This window comes from Emydura macquarii, unplaced genomic scaffold, assembly GCF_026122565.2.
Source record: "Emydura macquarii macquarii isolate MOO-44397 ecotype Brisbane River unplaced genomic scaffold, CSIRO-AGI_Emac_v2 contig_2636, whole genome shotgun sequence".
NCBI classification, from domain to species: Eukaryota; Metazoa; Chordata; order Testudines; family Chelidae; genus Emydura; species Emydura macquarii.
In genome coordinates this window covers 33,878,790-33,902,507 of record NW_027132773.1, presented here as the reverse complement: position 1 = coordinate 33,902,507, position 23,718 = coordinate 33,878,790, and the positions used below count along the sequence as shown (strand labels likewise).

Sequence of the window (23,718 nt, the reverse complement as noted above, 5' to 3'; positions counted from 1 at the left end):
TCAGCCAATCGCTAAAACAAACAAGTTTGTTTACATTTACAGGAGATAATGCTTCCTGCTTCTTGTTCACAATGTCGCCTGAAAATGAGAACAGGCATTCACATGACACTGTTATAGCCAGTGTTGCAAGGTATTTATGTGCCAGATATAGTAGCCATTTGTATGCCTCTTCATGCTTTGGCCACTGTTCCAGAGGAGACATGCAGGTGATGGGTTCTACTTGATAATGATCCAAAGCAGTGCGGGCTGACACATGTTTATTTTCACCATCTGAATCAGATGCCATCAACAAAAGGTTGATTTTCTTTTTTGGTGGTTTGGGTTTTGTAGTTTTGCATCGGAGTGTTGCTCTTTTAAGACTTCTGACACCATGTTCCACACCTTGTCCATCTCAGATTTTTTAAGGCACTTCAGATTCTTAAACCTTGGGTCAAGTGTTGCAACTATTTTTAGAAATCTTACATTGTTACCTTTTTTTTTGCATTTTGTCAAATCTGCAGTGGAAGTGTTTTTAAATCAAACAGCATTTGCTGGGTCGTCATCTGAGACTGCCATAGTATGAGATCTATGGTAGAATGCAGGTAAAACCACTGAGCAGGAGACATACAATTTTCACCCAAGGAATTCAGTCACAAATTTAATAAAACACATGATTTTTTTAACGACTGTCATCAACATGGAAGCATGTCCTCTGGAATGGTAGCCGAAGCATGAAGGGGCATATGAATGTTTAGCATATCTGGCATGTAAACCTTGCAATGCTGGCTACAACAGTGCCATGAGAATGCCTGACCTCACTTTCAGGTGAAATTGTAAATACGAAGCGGGCAGCATTATCTCCCATAAATGTAAACCAACTTGTTTGTCTTAGCAGTTGGCTGAACAAGAAGTAGGACTGAGTGTACTTGTAGGCTCTAAACATTTACATTGTTTTGTTTTGAGTGCAGTTATGTAACAAAAAAAAAAATCTACTTTTGTAAATTGCACTTTCACAATAGAGATTGCACTACAGTACTTGTATGAGGTGAATTGAAAAATAGTGTTTTGTTTTTTATAGTGCAAATATTTGTAATAAAGAATATAAATGAGCACTGTACACTTTATATTCTGTGTTGTAATTTAAATCAGTATGCTTGAAAATGTGGAAAAACATCCAAAATATTTATTATACATTTAGATTAGTATTCTATATTGTTTAATAGTGTGATTAAAACTGCGATTAATCGTGATTAATTTTTTTAAATCGAGTTAACTCAAAACAAATTAATTGCTTGAGTTAACTGCGGTTAACTGGCAGCCCTATTTTAAATATAACAATTCCATTAACTTGCTGAATTGGTTGACTAGATCATATACTGGTTCAGTTACTGGATTTTATTTTGTATAAAATGTTTCATTTCTTTCAAAAGTGCTCATGTTCTCACTTGAGCTCTGAATGTGTATAGATAATCAATCATGGGCTAAGAATAAAAATTATCTTTTGCTTTACATATAAAATTAATACTGTAAAATGGCAAACATTTAACAGCAGTGGCAACTCCAAGAGATTACACTCAAACTAATCTATAGGCTTTTTACATTGCTAATTATGATTGCACGTGGTATTTTAATTGACCATCTTGCAAAACAGAAATGTACCTTTCTTGTAATTTAACACAAACTGCTTCCAAAATTGTAGCATCCTCACTTGCCTCTTACTATAGAAGTGCATCTGTTCCTTTGTTGTTTCATGACATGTTATGCTGGTGGCTGCTGCTTCTGTTCATAGCCATGCATTCTTCTTTCACATTCTGCAGTATTTCCTGTGTTTAGTTTATGCATCTGCTGCTGGTAAAGACAGCAATAAATCACAGCCAAAAGATGCAAAAGACTGGAGTTTTTGCCCTGCAGCATTATTTTTGCCCATCAGCATTACCCCATCCCTTTAAAAATGCAACAAAATAACCCTGCTGGATTTTTGTTGCCTTTCTTGCATCGAGACTGCAGATTTTTTTTCTTCAACATTATGTCTTGATGCTACAGTATTTGTGTATACATGAGGATTTGTACAGAACGGCAGTCAATGCTTAGAAAATCTGTTTTTGTTAGGGCTTGTCTATGCTACTTGGGTTACTGCAGTATAGCTACAGAACTGCAGCTCTGCTGCTATGATACTGTAATGTAGACATGCACTACAGCGATGGAAGTAACTCCTCTTGTAGTAACTCCACCTCCCTGAGCAATGGTAGCTAGGTCAATAGACGAATGCTTTCACCGACCTCACTGTGCCTACACTGGGGATTTAGGTTGGCATAGCTGTGGCACTCAGGGATATGGATTTTTCACAGTCCTGAGAGCTGTAGCTGTGTCAACCTAAATTTGAAGTGTGGACCGGGACTTTGATTATTGCTTGTTTACATATTGGATGTTGTTTATGTTTTAATTGACCATGTATCAAATTAAAGAGAAAAAGGTGTTATTTGAAATGCACCTTTAACCAGTAGGAGGGTTGTGAAATGATCGTCATGTTGCAGCAAATCTAGAATCTTTCTAGGCAAGCGCACTGAGCAGACCTGTCTGAGGGAGATGCTGTGTGTGTTAGATCAGCTGTTATTGATTCATTTCAGTAATCTAAGAGGGTTGCTGAGTTGATTCATTTTAGACTTGGCTACAAATGCTTACACATAGCTCTTTGTTTACTGTCTGAGTAAATTGATGTATTTAAATGACACTTCAGGGAGAAGCTTCCTTCTGAGTTTTCAATGTTTTCCCCCCCCCTCCCTCCCTCCCATAGGCTGGTCCAGGGACCATCAACATGGCATCAGGAGTCCAGGATTTTAATAGAACAGAGTCTGATAGATTAAATGAGATCAAAGGTCACCTGGAAATCGCCTTACTGGAAAAACACTTTTTACGTAAGTAATAAAGAATGCTCTTGAATAATGGCTGTCCAAGCTTATTGAAATATGGCTTGTTGTGCATGAAGAGTGGGAAAATATGGAAAACCTGTTTGGTGGTGGCAGAGATTTTTTGATGTATGTTGTCTTTCTTTGGGTTACATGCAAGATGTGTATCATATGTGAAGTAGTCTTTAGAAAAGTGATTTTTTTAAAGCCTCATGAGTATAATTGAGTGGTGATAGATGTTTTTTAACAATCTATTTAGAAATTTGTAGAAAAAGGGAAAAAAATAAGTACTACTTCTTTCAAATATCTTATATACTATATGTAGCTGGTGAATGTTTCATACATTTTGACATCTGAGGTTACCTCTAAAATAACTAGGTGCTAGGTTTTTTTCCTTATCTAGCAGCTTAATTACGAGAAGGGGGAAAGAAGATTTTTCCTTTTTTTTAATACATCGAATCAAGAATTTCCTTAGCAAGTGCTCTGCTTTGCCAGACACTTCTTAAAATACACAAGTTTTCCCTTCTTAATTATGTGGAAATCGTTACTAAATGTAAAATAGCTACTAAATAAAATATAGGTATGATAGAATTCCCATTCATACCCAGAAGTTATTGTATTGTAGAACAGGAAAACTGTAGGAATCTCTTAGTAATATTGGAGTTCAGATTTGCCAGATAGTTACATTAATACATTCTGGTTGGAGCCAAAGGCAAAAACTTCTCTGATATTAAGAAAATCTTCTGACTGATTATAAAATTTAACACTGATGTGTTGTTAAAGTTGGTGTTCTTGTTCAATTACTTCCCTACAAGAGGCAGTTTTAATGTACTTTTTAAAAATGTCAAAATATGAAGTGTTTTTACATGCTCGAAGCCTGTTAGAAATAGTCAGAATACATGCTAGTTTATGAGAAATTATCTGTTTGATCTTGTATTTAGTTGTGACACTCAGTACCTTTCCGAGACCTGAAGAAGAGCTCTGTGTTGCTGAAAAGCTTGTCTCTCTCACTAACAGAAGTTGGTCCAACAAAAGATACTACCTCACCCACCTTGTGTCTCTAATATCCTGTGACTGACACGGTTACAACAACACTACATATATACATCTGAGAGAGGCAGTATAATCTCGTGCACACTGAGCATAGAACAGAGAGCTAGTTTTGGCTCATGTGGTTTTAGCAATTCACTTGACCTCTCTATTTACTCATGTAAAATGAAGATAATGCTTCCCATCTTTACAGAGATCTATAGATTAAATTTAGTGTTTATGCAGAACTTCACAGATGTAAAGAATTGTATGAGGGAGCCATATTTTTTTTTTGAGCTTGAAGACTGTCTAGATAAATAATTTGTACCCTTTAACTCAGTTTCTTCATCTTGCTCTATATTTATTCTGTTTATAAAGTTGTCAGATAGTAATTAATGCAAATTGTGGCTTTTTGTGTTTGGCTCAAAGGACATGAGTCCATGGGTTACTTCATCGTTAGAGTTCCAGGCCAGGAGATACAGTTCATGACATCCAGGTTGTGTAGACCAGTCTGCCCCCACCTCTTTTAAGAGAGCCCTTGTCATATTGCCAAAGCAGCCGCCTTGCTTAAGTTGCAATGACAGAATCTTGTCCTGGCTGAGGTTGGGTAGCAGCCAACTGTGGATACAAACGGAGATGGGATAGTAAACTGTAGTGTAGTGAAGAAATCACCAAAAGCTTACATCTTAAAATACATTTTTGGCCTGATGATAATCATCTGGCTGCTGATCTATTATACCGGACCAGAGTTTATCTTTCAGATATGGATCCTTTCTCTTTTCCATTTCCTGCCCCCTCACCTGTGCTTCCTAGAATAAACAAATGCTAAATGTTTTTTTTATAGATGATGATATCAGTCCAGATAATGGTGAGTATCACATGGTACTAGCAGTGTTTGGTGTCTCCAGAGGGAATATATGCTGAATAGAAGAACATGATTGAAATATGAAGTCTGTTTACTTTATTCTTGGAGGATAGGTTTCAAAATGGAAGACGAAAATTGAGCTATCAAAAGTAAAATATAGAAAACAGTAAAGAGAGGCTTGTCATGCAGCTATCTGCAAAATACATCCTATTTAAAGAGGGAATTTCATATTTTGAATATTAAGATAAATGGATGCTCTCTTCACTTATATTTCTTGGGTTTGCCAACAGCTGTGTATAAACGAAAAGTGGCCTGCTATTACATCTCATTCCCCTTTTCCACAGTGAAGCCTACAAGAAACTAGCCAGCTAATAATGACAAGGAAGGAGAATGGTTAGTTTATGAATACACAAAAGGCAGCCAGATAACTAGCAACATGTGTTCCAGCTGTCATCCTGTGAACCCTCTGTTCGTATCTGTTTCCCTCCTCCTTCTCCTCATTACCTTTGCCCTTCCAGATTGTAAGCAAGTGTATTGTGAGCACTACTGCAGGCTGAATAATCCTTCTGTTTGAACATAGAGAAGTTATAGAGCCATATTTCTTGCTGATTTCCATTCTTTATAGCTTTATGGGGGATGCACATATGGTGCAAGTTGGAGCAGGATTTGACACTTTGTTAAATTTTTGACTTTCATAATAATGCACATCTTCATGTCAATGAACTTGATGTCACAAACCCAGGGACTGACTTAAATAACAGATCAAAGAGAAAGAAGCTGGGTTGTGAAAGAGAAATACCTTAGAACATCTTTACAGTTAGCAAAGAAGTACTGATGTCCATATTTTTGTTTAAAATATGTACAGATGACTTTTTCTCCTAGTTAATGCCAGTGAGGGTCTCTTTCAAACACATTTTTTGTTTCCTGACTGATTCTAGGTAGAAAAAGAAGGCTTAATAGCAAATGTAGATTCTTGGTTTCCTTGTGGGTTTTTTACTGGTTTTTATTTGTGATCAAAGGCTAAGACTAATGCAGACACTTTTTTTTTTCTTTTTAGAATGTTAAATGCAGAAAAGACAGGGTGTATGGAGGGAAGGAAGTAGTGGAGAGGATGTTGAGGATGGTGGAAATCAAAGTTAGGCCGTCTATGGTGGTTCACACTAGTACAAGGGTGTATCTGGGTTATCTTGATGGGTTCAGCTCTTACTCCAGGCCATTTTCATGTTCGCTTGTTCTTAAATAGTAATATATGATTGGGTGATGTGTATAAATTAGTGCATTTATAATTAGTATACTTACTCTGGTTTGCTAATACATCCTATTTGGAAACTTGGGAAGTAATAAAATAATGAAAAGAGACCAGGGTGTGGGCAAATTCACCACACGTTAAAAATGTTCAGCTAAACAGTTTTGGGTTGTACGTATAGATATATTTATTACCCAATACAGCAGAAAGGTAACTGTGTCTCTACATAGTTTTTTGGTGTGACCACACTGGGAATATTGTGCCTACTTCTGAAGACCACACTCAGGGCTTGTCTTCACTTACCATGGAGATTCAGCGGCAGTCGACCGGAATTACACAAGCTACGCAAAAAACTTGCATGATTCCTGTCGACTTCTGTGCTTCTGTTCTGCGTGCCATCTTCACTGCACTGCGCCGACGGGAACCGCGTTCCCGTCAATGCAGCGCTATGCCACTTCAGCAGGTGGTCTTAATATGTCGATTTCTGGATCGACTGAGTGGGTCTTCGCTGACCGCTCAGTCGATCCAGATAAGTTGATCTGACGGTGGCGAATTTGCCGCCGTCAGTGAAGACGTAGCCTCAGAGTGACAAACTGAAGAAAATTGAGAGAAGATCAACAAATATTGTTAGTGGACTTGTGTGGTTGAATTACTGTACAAGGAAAGCTTAAGAGTGAAAGAAGTAGAGCTTTGGCAAAGCAGTGATTTGGTAAAGAGACATAATCTACAAATAACTTGCAGGTGTGAAGAATGAGGGTGTGGAGGAATTGTTTCGGGGGATAGACAAGGCTGTAACTAGTAATAGAAGGAGGAAATTGAGGGGAATTTGTAAACAATGAAAGGCTGAGCTGTTTTACTTGGTTCTATTGCATTTAAAAGCCTTCTTTTATCTACTGTGGCACTTTTTAGTATAATTATTTCACTAGATTTGCATACTACTGTCTCCCATTAGGTGTCCAGCTGTAATCCTGAACTCTGATGTATTGATTAGTTTGAATAGCAATCCCAGAAAATGAGTTGTTTATATATTTAGATGATTCATTTTGGCTTAATCTTTTAGCTCCATCTCATAGAATTTTACATCTCCTACATCTTGGCTTTGGGCATCATTCAAATAAGTAGTATAATAAATTATCTCCAGGTGGCTGATTTCTGACCAGGGTGGATTGATTTAAATTGCTGATTTTAATCTTGATCTAAATCAGCAAGCAGGGAAACCTTGATTTTAAATCGTACATTTTAATCATATATTGCATTTATACTTAATTATTATCCTAAAGAAAGGTTGATTCTCATTGATTGATAACCATTAAAACATGTTGATTTGCAACTTAATATAGCCTTTACATTAAATTTGGTGGTCTTTTTGCTACCAAAGAGGATGCACTTTATCTGTACACATTTATTTAAGAAATTATTTAGCTTAACTTACATTTATTATTAAATTTTTTTACATTATTTGTTAGAAAATTATGAATGATGTATTATTTACTAGAGTATTAGTTTTGTGCTTGTGACTTATTCAAGCTTTACTTGGATGGAAATTCAAATTCAATTACAATGCCAAAAATGAATATTTAAAAACATTACATTAAATAAAATTACCTTAAATTTGCTGGATAAATAAAAAAGGTTTATCAAAACATATTTTGTATTTAAAACTGATGTATTAAAAAGTTTATCTTAATTATTTTTGTAGTTAGTGCATTGAACTGATTGTTTCTGGTCACTTGAGTTAGTAGATTTTGTTTTCTCACACCTGCTCATAGACTGGAAAAGGGGAAAAAAGCTTTCCTGCTTTTTCAACTCCCAAGTGGTTTCTTAACTTTGAACTGAAGTAGTTGAATGAACTTAAATGAAAAACATTCCCTCTGCATTTGCAGAAGAGGCTACTGCTATCAAAAGCTGGCTTAGCACTTCAGAAAACTCTGCTCCCAGGTGCTTATCCAATGACATCCACTAGTTAAGTTGTTTGTCTTTCTTAAAAATTTGATAACAAATGTGCTGCTTGATATTTTGTATTTAATTTAAATGATTTTAATAGACTATAATAAATGTAGGTATGAACATAGGTTGTCAATTTCAAATTTAATTTTAAATAGATTTATTTTTAAAAAATTAAATTAATCTTAAAGTATCTGATTTAAATTAAAAGAAAACATTTTATTTATTTATTCAACTCTGATTTTTATCCACCCTGTTTCTGAAAAACAGATACAAGGATAATGCATAACTAATTAAATTATATTTTTAAATCTTCATCCTGTTTTATTAGTGCCTCTGCTTTCACTTGTCTACAGGCAACATCCTGCTTTATCCCCAGAACTCGCCTTCTTTTGAATTAAGTGAATCTGTGTTCTCCAGCTGACACGATATTAGACACATGTGGTGTCCGTTTCTCTGACTCTTTTGTGCTATTGCAAATACATGAGTGCTTACATTTATATATAATGTTAGTAGGTGGTTGAGGAACCATAATTAATTTTCATTTTAGGATCTCAAAGTTCCCTGCAAACACTAAGGCTTGGCCTACACTTAAAACTTAGGTCAATATAGCTACGATGGTCAGGTATGAAAAATCCACACTCTTGAGCACCATAGCTATGCCCCCCTAATCCCTGGTGTAGACACAGCTAGGTCAATGGAAGATTGCTTCCCTTGGCTTAGCTACTGTTGTTCAGGGAGTTGGAGTTCCTACACAGATGGAAAAACCTCTTCTGTCCTGTAGTCTGCATCTAGGCTATGGGGTTATAGTGGCACAGCTGTAGTGCTGTAGCTATGAGGCTTTGGTACCCATAGTGAAGACATGGCTTAAGACTCTCATCAGTAAGATGGTGGTTTTATAGGTATGGCAAGTGACTTACATAGAGAAATACAGAGAGTCAGTGTTGGAAATAGGACTCTGGTCTCTTGACTTCCATTCTTTTCTAATTCCTAGGCAAAGATCCCACCTGATAAGGGCCCATATCCTCTGATTCCTCAGTAGGTGATTCTGAGGGAGGAACTCTCCAGGAGGAGACCCTCATGCAGCTACCATCAAATTACTACTTGAGAGGAATAGTGTTGGCACCCCACCCTTCAGGAAAGGCATGGAGCCTGCCTCCAAACTTGGTGGATCTCTATGATTTGATAAAAACAGTGATTAAAGCACTGGATTCTGAGCTATTGTCCTTAACCAACAGGGATATCCTGGATTTTAGGGAAATGTAGGTCATGTGACGTGCAGTTTCTTTACAGAAGGATAATCATTAGGATTTAATTATGAATATAATTCAACAAATGCTGACTATGGAGACTGTTCATACTGGTGTTAAAGGGGCTATTACAGAGTGTGCTGTTAAATATGCTTTAAAAAAAAACCTTAGCCAAATGTAGATTTTCCATGAGCTCTTAACAGGTAGCACTAAGTTCACGTTTCCAGTATATAGCTTCCTTTTTGCACATACTTATCATACTTTTGTCAAAGTTTCCTATTTATGTAGGCATTTGCAGTGCTTGGTTTCAGATTAGAGCTGATTTAAATTTTTTTGGTTTTGTTTTTGTTTTTACAAGTCTGGGGAAAGTAATTTTAGCCCTTTCAGAGTTACAGGAGAGTGAGGGAGATAATTTCCATTAAAAAAAAAATGCTGTTTTGCTTGCCAATTCAATCTTCAATCTGTGTATGCAGCTATCCCCCACCAGGGAGTCTCTATGATAAGTTGGGTGGAAGTGGGGTAAACTAACGTTGGGAATGATTAAAGAATCACTTTGATGATGCTTGCTGGATATCAGTGTTACGCTGTCTGGGGTGGCTCACGACTGAAAGTGCTTACTTCAGGGCAGATTGTCAAAAGCAGGGCAGACTCTGCAAACTGGTGAAATCTAATTATAGAACATACCACTAACCTGGTACCAAATGTGAACTCCCAAAGTGCCACAGTTGACTTATAATGGAGTCAGAGGCAGTCCCCTTACACACTCCAGTCTGTCTTGCTACCCAGGCAAGCTGGACTATGTGATAAATGGTCCATTACACCAAGCACCACAATATATTCAGGTTACGCCCAGTCCCAAGAGACCTGTCACTCACCCATGTTGATTGCATTCAAGATCTCACACCAAAGAAAATGTTGGTGGTCCATTCTCTACTAAACTAACTAAAAGGTTATTAACTAAGAAAAAGAAATGAGAGTTATTGAGAGGTTAAATCAGGTAAAAATATATGTACAGGTGAGTCAGTCTATAATTTCAAAAGGTAGCAGAGATGTAGTTTTCTGCCAAAGGGGTAGCCATGTTAGTTTGTATATAGCAAAAACTACGAGAGTCCTGTAGCACTTCAAAGATTCACAAATTTAATTTCTGCTGTTACAGCCCATGAAAGCTTATGCCCGCAGAAATTAAATTTGTTAGTCTTTAAAGTGCTACAGGACTCTCGTAGTTTTCTGCCAGTTTACCAAAAGTCTTTCAGGGCTACCCAGAATCTCTACTTCCTTGGTCATTTTTCTGCCCTGTTAGAATCTAAGCAGTCAAGAGATCAAGCATTTTTCCTTGTGACCATATTTTATATCTTCTCACAGAAAACAAATTGACAGCAACAGTTTCCTCTCAGGTCCCTTCTTCCTGGGGAGGGGAAGAGGAGGAATGCACTTAACGAAGTCTTTGATCCTTGATCTCGCACAATGTCTCATTTGCATTTAATGAACAGGATTTAATATGTTGTTCAAGACCATCATTTGCATTACACAAGGCTTTTTCCCCCTGTTTGATGAGTTACATAGCAAATGCTTGCTATCACTTTATAACATGGAGGAGAGTTGTGAGAGAATAATACATGCAACATCCTACAAGCATTTTATAAAACACTAAATACATTCTTATCAGCTTAACATCTAATACTTATTTTGATCATACTAATACACAGGTAAGCAAGACTTGTAAGTATTCAATGAGGCCTGTGGCCTTGACATGAGCTGGCATCTGGTCAGCCAGCGTCACAATCAGCTAAGAGACGTTTAGGAGCTTAACAGGGACCTCCATGCCCTATGTGTGACTTTGCTTAGAGGGCTGGACAAGCTGCTTATTCTCCCTGTCCATCTTTACTAACCCAGATTTGCCTTACTGCCTCGACAGTTCACATGAAGAATTTCTCACTGAAACTATTAAGCACAAAAAAAAAAAAATAAAACAGCATTAACCGCAACAGAAAATTTTGCAGTTCTAGATAGGCTCTGCAGTTTATTATTTATTGTATTAACTGTAGCACCTGGGAGCCATAGTCATCGATCAGGACCCCATTTTGCAAGGTACTGTACAAACACAGAACACAGACACACTTCCTGCCCCAAAAAGCTTACATTTTTGCTGCATTTGGTAGATGTCTGGAACTTACAATCATTAATGAAAAGCCTTTCTTGTCTAAAAATTTAGCCTACAAAAGGTGGCTGTAGCCACCAAGGTAGAAACATATCTGTTCTTCCCCCCACCCCCGTACATCACATTTACTTCAGGAAGGTGTGAATGCCCAAGACGAATTAGGATATCTTACATGTTAGTAGGCAGCTTTTTTCTTTTAAAGGTGATCTGCAAGGAAAACTAGCTGGTCTTGTGCCTTTTTGCCTTTGCCTTTCACATACTGTAACTGTGTTTGTGGTATATTGGCCAGCTATAGAAATAAAGCATGGCTGAAATGCAAGGCTTACAGGCTGAGGCCTATAAGATTTCAGTTTACTGCCATTAGGCTTCAGGCTTAAGGACACTTGACATAAAGGGGTGACACTGTAATTTACCACATAATTATCAATTAATTCAGCTTAAAATAAAAGCTACAATCGGAAGATGGCATAAAGCTCTTTACCAACCACACACCCACCTTTGCTCCTTTTTTATTTTAGAAATAGGTTTTGTCTACCCTAGAAATCTCTATGGCATTTGGCTACTTAGTGAAATTATGATGTTACAAGAGACTTAAACCTGAGCAATTGAGAAGGGAAGGGATTTTAATCCCTGTTTAATGGCACCTCCTCATGCCTGATCTGGGGGAAGGGGTTGTCTTCCTTAAAGATTAAACACCCACTGCAGAGTCAAAAAATAAAGTAGGCCAGCATATCCTGTGGCAGTATGATTGGTCTATTTGAGACATTTAACTCCTACTCATCCAGTGGTGTAAACCTCAACAGAAGTAAGAAATCCATACATAATGCAAGTTAAATAGGGGGTAAATGTGTAAGACTTCAAGCAACGTGTGCTTAGATACTATGAACATGCCTATCTTGGCTTTGTCTAAACTTCAAAGATAAGTCGACCTATGTTAGGCCGACTTACAGCCACTGCATTTTACTGTGGTGGCTGGTCTCCACATGACTTTCCTTGGGCACGTCCTCACCAGGAGCACTTCCACCAACCTAAGAGGGGCAGTGTGAGTAGCGAGAGCCTGATGTCTCAGCTCCACTGGCAACTCCCTGGCGGAAGCCTGGAAGCCCCACAGGCTCCCAGGCTTCCTCCCCCCGACTCCTGCCACTTCTCGCTCCACTCCCTGGCAGGAGCGGGGTCCAGCCTCAGCACTCTAAGATCTCCATGTCTTCTAGCAAGTCTGGGAAGACCAGATATAACATTTTTGGTATTTCTAAGTTAAAAATCTATTAGGGAAACTTCTTTTTGAGGAATACTGCTCAGGGCTCCTTTGTGCACCATATTGAAGTGCATCAGATCTCCACTCCGAGAGGGACTTTAACCCAGTCAGAAAAGAATGCTGACAAAGCATTTCCTTAAAATAAAAACAAAATAAAATAAAAAACCCCAAGGAAATTAAATACTTAACTATTCTAATGTACCATTAATGTTATAAATTTAAACAAGACAGAATGAGACATTCAGGTTTTCATAGTGACACATTTCAGCTACACTCTGTGGATACATATAGGAAGTTCTCATATTTTCACACCATCAAACTGTGCACATAGCAAGCCTCTGATCGTTACATGAGGTGATCACTGCTCCTTTACCTGCCCCCTCCACTCATTGTTTGTTACATTCACTTGTCTCATATTAATTCTAAGATCTTGGGGGCAGATGAAGAAACTTACATATGGGATAGGTCAGATTTTTTTCTTAAAACCAGTAAAAGGCCATGCCAAATAAAGGAAAAACAGTGCTGCAGTCTTGTGATTGATTTTAATCCTAAATCAGAAAATTCTAAAAGCTGTGCTTGAATATTCAACCTTAACTCTTCCCTGATGCATTAATACAGGATGAGAGTCTGTGCTGTGCAAGTGCAAAACTTCTAGCCCCGGAGGAAGGGGGTGGTGGCTCAAATGGCTTTTTACAACCCTTGCTGCTCTCAGAGCCAGAGGGACTTCCAGCAAAGTTTTGGCAGCCCTTATGGTTTCTAAACTACAATAGCCTGCCTATGCCTGCTTTATGGGCAACAGCGCTGCTTAGAATCTCCTCAGCAGTACATGCTGTGACCCTACCCTCAGCAAGCCCCCTCTCTCTCAGGACTTGGGGGTGGGGGTGTTCCTTTGAGGGCAGCCTCCAGTTGTATTTCTTAGTTCTTACACTGGGAATTCTCCCCTGCTGGAACTGGGGCTTTTATAGCCTTTTTATGACTCTGGTCCTCTTTCTGGCATACGGGGCCTGGAGCGGGCTCTCTTTCATAACTCGTCACATAATGTAATATACAAACTGCAATCTCTTACATGCTACTCTGTAACACTGATTTATCTATCCTGGCTTCACCACCATGGCATGTCCAATTTTCTTCAGTTAAATGAAACTTTAGTATTTTTCAGCTCTTTCCAAAGGTCTGTTTGTTTTACAGCTGAGGAGGTTTGCAAGCATTTGCCTTATTACAAGATCTTCCATCTGTTTATAGTTTTAAAATAGTTTGAAAAGACCAGCTGTCCTTGGAGAACTCAAAAGTGCATTAAAATGCTACAGTGTATTTTTTGAAAATATAAATGTGTGAAATACCCAAAGTTGGTTGGGACTAGGTTTCACAGCCTTCGGACAGAGGATTTCCATTTGTATGAAAATAGGAAAGCTTGGAAGGGGCAGTTGAAGAGGGAGAGATCCCCAAATTGTATGTATATATCTAAGGCTGAATTTTCATCCTGAAATGCATACATTGAATTGGGGAAAGCTGAGTTGTTTTTCTCTGAGGCTTTTTAAAAAAATGATTGATTTAAAAAGGATCATGTCTTCAAGGGGTCTGTTTTGCGATTTCTGGAGTGTGAACATGTGTTCTCCCTTGTATGTCTAACTATGGCTCTGATCATGTAAACTTTACCTGTGGAAATAATCCCATTGTGTTAAATAGGTCTACTCTCATGCATAGTCTGTCATGTGGGCACTTTTTTGTGGAATTGGAGTTTGTGTGCAATATAAAATTGCTTGACTGTCTAGGAAGTGAATGAAATCTTACCCCACTCCCTATATTTCTTTTTCATGTTTCCCTTCAATACCTATAATATGTTGCTATAATGTTGGCTGCCTTGTGTTTGCTGACTTTGAGGTGAAATTGTCTAAATTCCTATTGTCACAAAAGCTGCTTCCCAGTACTTTAGCGAGCAGCATTTTAGGAAGCAACACTTTGCTGCTAGCTCCCTGAACACAGCAATGGTGGTGTTTGTTAGAGAAATAGAACCATGAATCTTGATAAGCCTGTGTCAGCTAGCAAGTCAGATGGTAATGTGTATCCAAAGCCGGAAGTCACTGTATCTAGGCTTTAGAGTAGACTGTGCTTGAAAAAATGCACCTGCTCACTTGCCAGTGGACAAGGACATTGACAAACTGAGTGGGCTTTTCAGACAGCCCTGGCTTGTAATTAGAAAGCATTATTCTCTAACTGCTAGGTCCTGCTGATTCGCACTTACCTTTGCTGTAAGATCTTAAACGGAGATTGTAGAGTGCCAATTTCAGGAATACTCCCAGCAATCCATGAGGCATAGCAGCCAGGAAAGTCTGAGGCCTGGTCTGTACTATAGAGTTGACCTTATTATGTCAGCATCCACACTACAGCTTTGTTCCCATCAATGTAAGTGCCATACTACACCGACATAATCCCCTCCACGAGAGGTGAAGAACTTATGCTGGTGTAGTTAGAGTGTAGAAGACAGTGTGTGGATTACTTAATCAGCTGCTGGCTGTCATTCTTGTCAATTTCATGACTCCATGCTGCAGCCCTAAAATTGACAAGAAAGCCCTGCTGACAGTTTGGGCTGTCACACAAGGGTGGGTGGGTGGGACACTCCAGCTAGAGTCTGGCTGTCCCCTGGGCTCCAAACTCTGTGCTCCCAGCCAGCCTGCTTTCTGGCCTCAGAGCTGAGCTTGCCCCAGGATCTTGGGTCCCCGCTGGGAGCCTGACAGCAGCCTGGAGCTCCAGGCACAGAACTCCCCACCAGAAGCCCACTGGGAAGCTGCATGTGGTGCCCATGCTTCCCCCACTACCTCTTTTAAGTCAGTGGAAGCGCTCCTGGTGAGGACCTTTTGCTGTTGACCTTTAATAGGTGTTTTCCAATTTTTTTTAATGATTCACACAGTAAACCCACATCCTAGTTTTATAATGTGCTCTGCTTAGTATCATAGAATACTGAAATAATTCTGGGAAGTGTTACAGTTCAGCTATAGTGAATAGAACCCCCTAAATCAGGGGTTCTCAACCTTTTTCTTTCTGAGGCCCCCCCAACATGCTATAAAAACTCCAGAGCCCAGCGGGGGGGGGGGGGTGTGGAGGGAGGGGACTTGGGGCTCTAGGTTTCAACTGGGGGGTTTGGGTGGGCTGGAGGCTTGGAGCTTTAGCCTTGCAGAACTGGAGGCTCTGGGGGCTTCTGCTGCAGGGTGTGGGGTAGGATGCCAGTGGGACGCCGAGTTTGTGCCAGGGCATGGAGCTCTGAAATTTCTGCCCTGGTCTCAGCCAGTCAAATGTCGGCCCTGCTTCATATACCCCCCTAAACTAGCTCGTGGTCCCACAGGGGGGTGTGGACCACCAGTTGAGAGCTCCTGCCCTAAATGGAAAAATAGTTCTGAAAAGCTTCTGGCAACTATTTAATAGCAATGAAAAAGCTATTTGTATTCATATTTTTTTAAACATTCCAGCTATGTCTTTAGTACCAGTGTCAGTTGTGTGTGTGTGTGTGTGTGTGTGTGTGTGTGTGTGTGTGTGTGTGTGTGTGTGTGTGTTTTCTCCAGGTCCTGGCTCTGCGCAGATAGCCAACGCAGCAGACTTTGATAGTATTACACAGAAAGACCACAGACTCGGTTTGGTGGTGAAGGTGCTCGATCAAGTTTTTTGCCCTCAGGACATAGTACTAGTTTCCCAGATCAGTGTCTAACACGAGTGCCCAGTGGCACAGACTCAGCTCAGTCAGTGATGGAATGTTCTGCTGCCCCCTCAGCTGGACAAAGAGTTAAGGTGAGGAACCCCGACATTTATAGACGGAGACAAACCACTTACGTACCACGTTACGCGTTTCATGACAATTGCTTGTTACCTCCCCTTGTACCTTGCTCCAGATGTCGCAGGCGAAATATCTTTTTTTCATCACATCTGTTAAACCCTCTTATCTTGTGTTGGATCAAGATGTACCTGGGCTAATCTTTTGGAGCATGTTCACACACACAGAGTGTCTGTTGCTTTTTAGGAGTGCCTATGTTTTACCAATGTATCAGACAGTAAACTTGTAAGCATCTGCTTTAATAAATGACCCGACTTTGGTGCATGACATGCCCTGACTTTGCTGACTAAGGTGCAGCCCTCAGGTCTTACTCCAGGCCCATTGCTCCTGGCTCTCTCTCTACTACATGAGCCCTAAACTAACAAGTGAGCATTGAAACAATATATTCGGAATTTTTTGATGTCCGTGATCATTACAATTAAATTTAAAATTGAACCAGGCTTGATGTTCAGAATATCTTGCTAAGTATAGCATTGAGCAGCCTGGGAAACCTAATCTTCATATCTGAAACTTTCTGCCAACCAGGGGCACTTTTCTCAGCATTTCTGTACCTTTAACACAATTACTGAGTAATAGAAACATAGGAGGAAAGGTGTAAAGACTCATTGCATGTTATATATAGAGGCACAGTATCAGCTCATAAACCTTTAGTGTAATTATTATTTTGCACATATCAATAATGACACCATTTTAATTCTTTAATTGCAAACTATTTTACTTTTAGGAAAAAAGGAAACTAGTGCAGGTACAGTTCCAAAAGTTGATAGTAATAATAAAATTCACTTTGTATACTAGAAAGATTTAAATATTGTTATGCACATAAGCAAAACATAATGACAATCCTTAGATGGGTTGGTAACTTCTTATATTGAGAAAGAGGTAAACTTTGATTGAAAAATTATTTCCCTGGAAATCATATTTGTGAGTGACAGCTGAGCATCAGTGCCTGTGGGCACATGGGGAGCAGGAAGACAAGGTATTGGAAGCTGCAGGAACAACAAAGGAGGAGGCCAAATCAGTTTACCTGAGATATTAATTTTTAAGTACATCTGACACTGTACAATTCCTTGTGTATAACTCTGTAAAGCTTCTGAATTTTTTAAAATTGTTGTATCACTGTGGGCCAAAACTGACCTGACAGTGCCCCTTCAAAAACTCTGAAAGTACAACATTTTGTTTTTCAGTAGTGCTTTAGGATAGGGTTTGATAAATGGCTGAAGTTAGAAAAGGAGGTGAAGTAGACGTAGTAGGATTGTTTCTGTTCACCAATTTTCAATGTTCTTGTCAATGACAGGGAAGAATTTCTACCTCTAGAAAAGCAAATTTAGGCATAGGGAAGTGGCAGAAACAGAAACGGGGTGGGGACAGGGGGAGGAGAATTGCCTGACTGAAGATCTTTGTGTCATTTTTCAATAAATGGGCATGACCTTTTTTTTTTTTTTTTTAAAGTGGCAGGTCACTTCCTCCTTTTCCCACCTCTTAAGTGAGTCCTGCATACGAGTGAACCCAGCATCAGCTTGAGCTGCAAAACACCCATTAAGTCATAGGCCTAGTCTGCACTTACCCGGATATTCGGCAGCAGTCAACGGGAGTTACGCAGCTACACAGAGTTGCTTGCATAACTCCCGTCGATTTCGTAACTTCCCTTTAGCGTGCTGTCTCCACTGCAGCTCGCTGACGGGAAATGTGTTCCCATTGACGCAGCACTATGCCTTTTGAGGAGGTGGTTTAATTTAATTGAATTGATTTTCGGATTGTTTGAGCGGGTCTTCACTTCCATTCAATCGATCCAGATAGATCGATCTGATGGCAGCAAATTTGCCACCATCAGTGTGTACATACCCATAGAAGCCTCTCTGTACAAATGACATGAAGAGCTCTGTGAAAGCTTGTGAAAAACCTTGAAAGTTTGTCTCCCTCACCAACAGAAGTTGGTTCAATAAAAGATATTACTTCATCCACCTTGTGTCTCTCTACAAATGTCAAATTCATTTATATTTTCCATGTTTAAACTATTTGTTCGGTAGAGGAAGGATTTGGTGGGGAGGAGGAAATGCAGATATGTTAAATGCATTTTAAAGGGACACTTGAAATCTAATCAGTTTAAAAAATAATAAAGTAGTTTCAGCTATAGCACCTGTCCCAGAGTTCCTCCTGCTAATATTTATGGCTATAAGTAAATCATGTTTTCCTATTCTTAAAAATGCTTCTCACTAGTTAGTCAGTCTTCCTTTTGTCTGCATGGGTCTTTTACAGACTAACTGCTGCACTAGGGAAACCATTAAGCTGACAATACACAAGTACTGCCAAATGCATGAAGTAAACCAAACTAACAGAGAAATATTTTATCTCTAATATTTTGTGTATAGTGAGTTAAGGTATTTTGGTTACTACCTATAAAAGTCTATGCCCTATTCATGGCCCTTATCATGGTTTCTGAATGCCTTACTAATCTCATGCTTAAACTAGTGGGTGTTCAGACAAAAAAGCTAATGATGTCCCTTTACTATCCTTTGCAATTGCATTTCAGCTGAAATCTGAATGAGGTGAAGAGCACTTCCTTTTCTCTCACTACAAACAAGTCTGACTAGCTGTGACGACTAACTCTGTATTTTGAGAAAGTTAAATGTTTCAGAATAACTAAATAACATACAGAGAGAGGGTTATTTGAAAGGAAGAGCTGTGGTTCATTCAGCATTAATCTGGTGCACAGTTTTGACTGCAGTGGCAGGTCTGATTGTCATCTTTTCTAGGGGCTGGTCTACACTACAGAGTTTTGTCGACAAAACAGTGGAGTTGTACACACTAAAATGCTCCTCCCATTGATGTAACTCCGCTGTTATGCCGATATAATAAAACCACTTCAATGAGAGATACAGGGCTTATGTCGGTGTAGTTAGGGCGATGCAGAGTCAGTGTAGACACTGTGTTCCTTACATTGGCTGTCATTCTTGTCAATTTGGAGCCATGAAATTGACAAAGTTGGGCAGCTAGAGCCCAGCTGCACACTACTTGGCTGGAGAGCTAAGGCTGGTTGAGAAGCAGCAGGAGTCGGGGGGGAGGGGAGCCTGTGGAGCAGCCGGGCTCCTGCCAGGGAGCTGCCAGTGGGGCCGAGACACCGGGTTCTCGGCTCCTCACGTTGCCCGTTAGGTCGATGGAAGTGCTCCTGGTGAGGACGTGCAGCACTGGCCCAAGGAGGGTCATGTGGAGATCAGTCACCATAGTAATAAATGCAGTGGCTGTGGTGGTAAGTTGGCCTAACGTAGGTCGACTTATCTTTGTAGTGCAGATAAAGCCTAGATAGGCATATTCATAATGTCGAAGCACACGTTGCTTGAGGTCTTTCACATTTATCACCTATTTAACTTGCATTATGTATGGGTTTCTTTCTTCTGTCGAGATTTACACCACTGGATGAGTAGCAATCAAATGTTTCAAATAGACCAATCATGCTGCCATAGGATATGCTGGCCTACTTTATTTTTTGACTCTGCAGTGCTCGGAGAGACAAGGTGGTTGAGGTAATATCTCTTATTGGATCAATGTCTGTTGGTGAGAGAGACAAGCTTTCAAGCTTATACAGAACTTTTCTTCAGGTCTGGTTTCCATTTCAGATGGCAAAATCCGATATCTTCCACCATTGCATTTCTACAGTGCTTGGCAGTTCACCAAACACACATGACACTTGAAATTAAAGTATGTTGTCACTAAGGCATTCTTCCTGTAAATGAATATATACCATTAGTGTTACATCTTAGATGTAGGATGCTTCTCTTGACAGCTCTATAGAACAAACTAACCATGAGAATTACCTGTACAATATATTTATTATAACTCAATTTTAAATGATTCTAGGAAGTAGGGATGAATCTGACACTTGTTACTTTCATTGTATATGCCCTGCAAACTGGCTTTTTGATAACAGAATCCTAGTACATTTTAAACAATTAGTATGGTTTCACTTATTTGGATGATGAATAAATCGAGGGGAGAGGCCCTTAGTGAAAAATGACTGTTCTTAATTCTTTTTTCATTGGAACTCTCATCCAAGAAAGAATGGGGAAGCTGTTAGACACCAATATATTGGGAATTGCAAGAGCTTTACATAACATTCATCATACAAAATAACCTGCAACATTGTACTGTCTGTCACCTTTGTTCTGAGCTATCAATATAGCTGCAGCAGCTCATAAGCAGGAAGAGAATGATGATGTAATATTTAGCCTTCTGTGGGTATACAGACATACACAAAAACATCTAAGGCAAGATCCATATTCACTCATCATTCACCTAGATGTGTAACTATAGTTTTAAGAGCAACTTTATACATCCTTAATAATAATAAAAAAAAAAACAAAACCCACATCTTTGGCCAAAATCAGAGTTTCTGTCCCAAGGAGTTTATAGTTTAACTCACACCTAGACATGAGACAGCAATACAAAAGCAAAGTCATATGGTATGAGTACACAAAGGTCAACGTAGGAAGACTTCCCCAAAGTGAGTTTTAAGGAAGGATTTGGAGGAGGATGGAATTTTGGTGCCACAGCTGGTTTTCATGCTCTGCAAAGTCCACAATCATGAGCCTCTCTGATTCAAGGGAACTCTAAATGTAACAGAAAATCTTGATACACGTGTGTGTGTGTGTATCCATAGCCTACTTTCTTGCAAGGATATTCTTGAAAGTATACAGTGATTGCTAGGCTGAAAAGAAATAAACACCTGAGCTCCAGTTTTGCCGTGGAAGAAGTTGGATGTAGGGATCTAAAGTGTGTGTGCATGTATGTAGGATTTTTATGTAAAGTGAGGTAGTTAAGTTTGGCGTGTCACACAAACTCATTTTTCTAGTACTCTGTGCATGATGGTGGACAGGAATTGGTTATATTTAGGATGCAAGGGAAGAGGCACATGGAAACTGCTTCTCAGGCCTGCCATAAAGTGCTAAGGCACATAGGAAGTGGGGAGGGGAAAGTCAGATCTAAGCATAGAGATCAACATGAAAAAAGGTGTGAAGCTGAGAGATGGTAAAGAAACCAAGGGAACAGCTAATAGAGAAAATGGGGATCCTAGAGTATTGGTTTGGGGAGACAGTTGCTGCATGTAGCAGCAGTTAGGTAGGGGTAGAGGGAGGGTTTGTCTAATACTGAACATGCAAGTAGAAAACTGGATCTTGAGTGAGATCTTGCTGCAGAGAGATGCCCCACTTACACAGGCTCTTATGTAGCTTTGTATTAGGTTTTGGTAGTGTACTGTATACAGGTCATTGCTGGAAAACATTTGCCTCATTTATTTGAAAAATATGTATTGGGAGTGGACAAATTCATTCCCACGTTTAAGGAATTGTAACATTTCCTCCTTTTAGCAGAGGAAACACTTTGTCAGTGATTGTTTTTTGTCTCCTGCCATCAATCTAATTGAGGGATTTTTTATGGAGTTTTTTCTTTTGGCATATCTAGCTGCTGAGTATTATGAATTTTAAAATGGCAAGCAATAGCATTGGTGCTTTTTAGGCTTTCATTTGTGTTTTCCCCTCAGGCAGAAAGTTAACTTTTCTCTGAACGTTTGCGCAATTGGATACACTGTGGGAGGTGGGAGGAATGGGATATTATTGATCTATGTGGTTGACTTAAAATATAAATATTAGTTTATAGTTTATTTTTATTACTGATATTTGGGATATTGACTTTGAGTTCTGTATCAAAGCAATAGAAGGAAGCCTGTTAATTTGTATGTCAGGAGTCCTGCTCTGAGCTCTGTCAGCCAGATGCTGACATTTTGCAAGCAGGATCCTAGATCTGACCCTTTTGGAAAACTTGAAATGTTAGTTTTGGGGGGGGGAAACAAAGTTGGCAATGGAAGCAAATACTTTAACAAGTTATTTTACAGTGTCTGGCACTGCCAGTGTTGCTGACAGATCCGGTTTCACAGTTGTGTGACTGGGATTTAGTATGTTAGTCTGTACCAATTACATTACATGCTTGAACTGAAATAGTATTCAGGGAGTCATAGGGGGATTTGCCATAATTAAAACAGACATGGAGGGACTATTTCTGGCGTAAGCTTACACTGGGGAAACACCAGAGTTTAACAGTCTATAACTAGAGGATATATTTAAACTTTCCATTACCACTTTTATTCAACTCATTGTCCTCAGTCAGTATAATACAGTGCCTGATAGTGTACTACTTTGGTAAACATAAATCTTGCCTTCAGAGCTTTACTACAGGCCTGCACTGAAATTTGATGTACAGTCACACACAAACATACTGTCAGGCTGCCTGGAGTGGCTCAGTAATGTGGGTGCCAACTTCAGCACAGATTGTCAAGAAACAGGCACACAACCAATTTGGGGTTTATGTTCTATAATTGGATTTCATTAGCCAAGTAACAAATGTGAACTCCACAAGCACTATATCAGCCTTAACATGGAGTCACAGACAGTCCCCTTGGGTACTGTACTCCATCTTGCCACGCAGGCAGGCCTGCCTTTGTGATAGAGGGTCCTTTACAACAAAATTCACAATAATATTTAAGTTACTCCCAGTCCTAAAGAACCAGTCACTAACCCCAGGTCAGTTGCACTGCAGCTCTCTCACCAAAGACTGTACTTGTAGCCAATCCTGTAATAAACTAACTATTTCTTTTTTTAGTTAATACATCTTTAAAGTTATTTACAAGGTTAAAGCAGGTAAACCTACAATAAAATGTATAAACAGACAAATGAGTTAATCTTAGGTTTCAAAAGGTAATATAGTAGCTGCTATAATAGGCGATATTAATAATATAATATCTAACTATGACACTCTGAGTACATTTCCCAGATATGAAGAAGAGCTTTGTGTAAGCTTGAAAGCTCTCACCAACAGAAGTTGGTACAATAAAAGATATTATTTCACCCACCTTCTCTCTCTAATATCCTGGGACCAACAAGGGTACGGCAACACTGCATACTTGCTCTCTATATGTCCTTGGGGCTAACCCAAGCTAAGCAGCTTGGGGATCCCTTGCTTATACTTAGAAATATTGCCCTCTTCAAAGTCCAAGCAGCATAGTGATAACAATTTCTCCTTAATAGGAATTTTTATTCTCTTCTCCCGGTGTTCAAGATGTGATGGGATTAGGGCTTGTGCACATACTCTCTTCCTGTGTGTGAGAAGCAATCAACAAAGTGTTTTGTCCAGTGATGTTCCACAATGGTTTGACTGGGGTCTGTAGACCTTTTGTTGGGGAGGAGATGACACTTATTATGGTAAATTAGTATTTCA

At 39.3% G+C, this 23,718-nt stretch overlaps 1 protein-coding gene across 2 annotated transcripts in view; it reads left to right on the top strand.

The window, feature by feature from the left end:
* Nucleotides 1-23,718, top strand: part of GRAMD4 (GRAM domain containing 4) — a 147,626-nt gene that overhangs the window by 62,042 nt on the left and 61,866 nt on the right. For both annotated transcript variants that reach the window (XM_067564398.1, XM_067564397.1), the window contains one exon: nucleotides 2,774-2,894. In XM_067564398.1, the coding sequence (XP_067420499.1) occupies nucleotides 2,774-2,894 (121 nt within the window). The remainder of the gene's footprint in view (nucleotides 1-2,773; nucleotides 2,895-23,718) is intronic.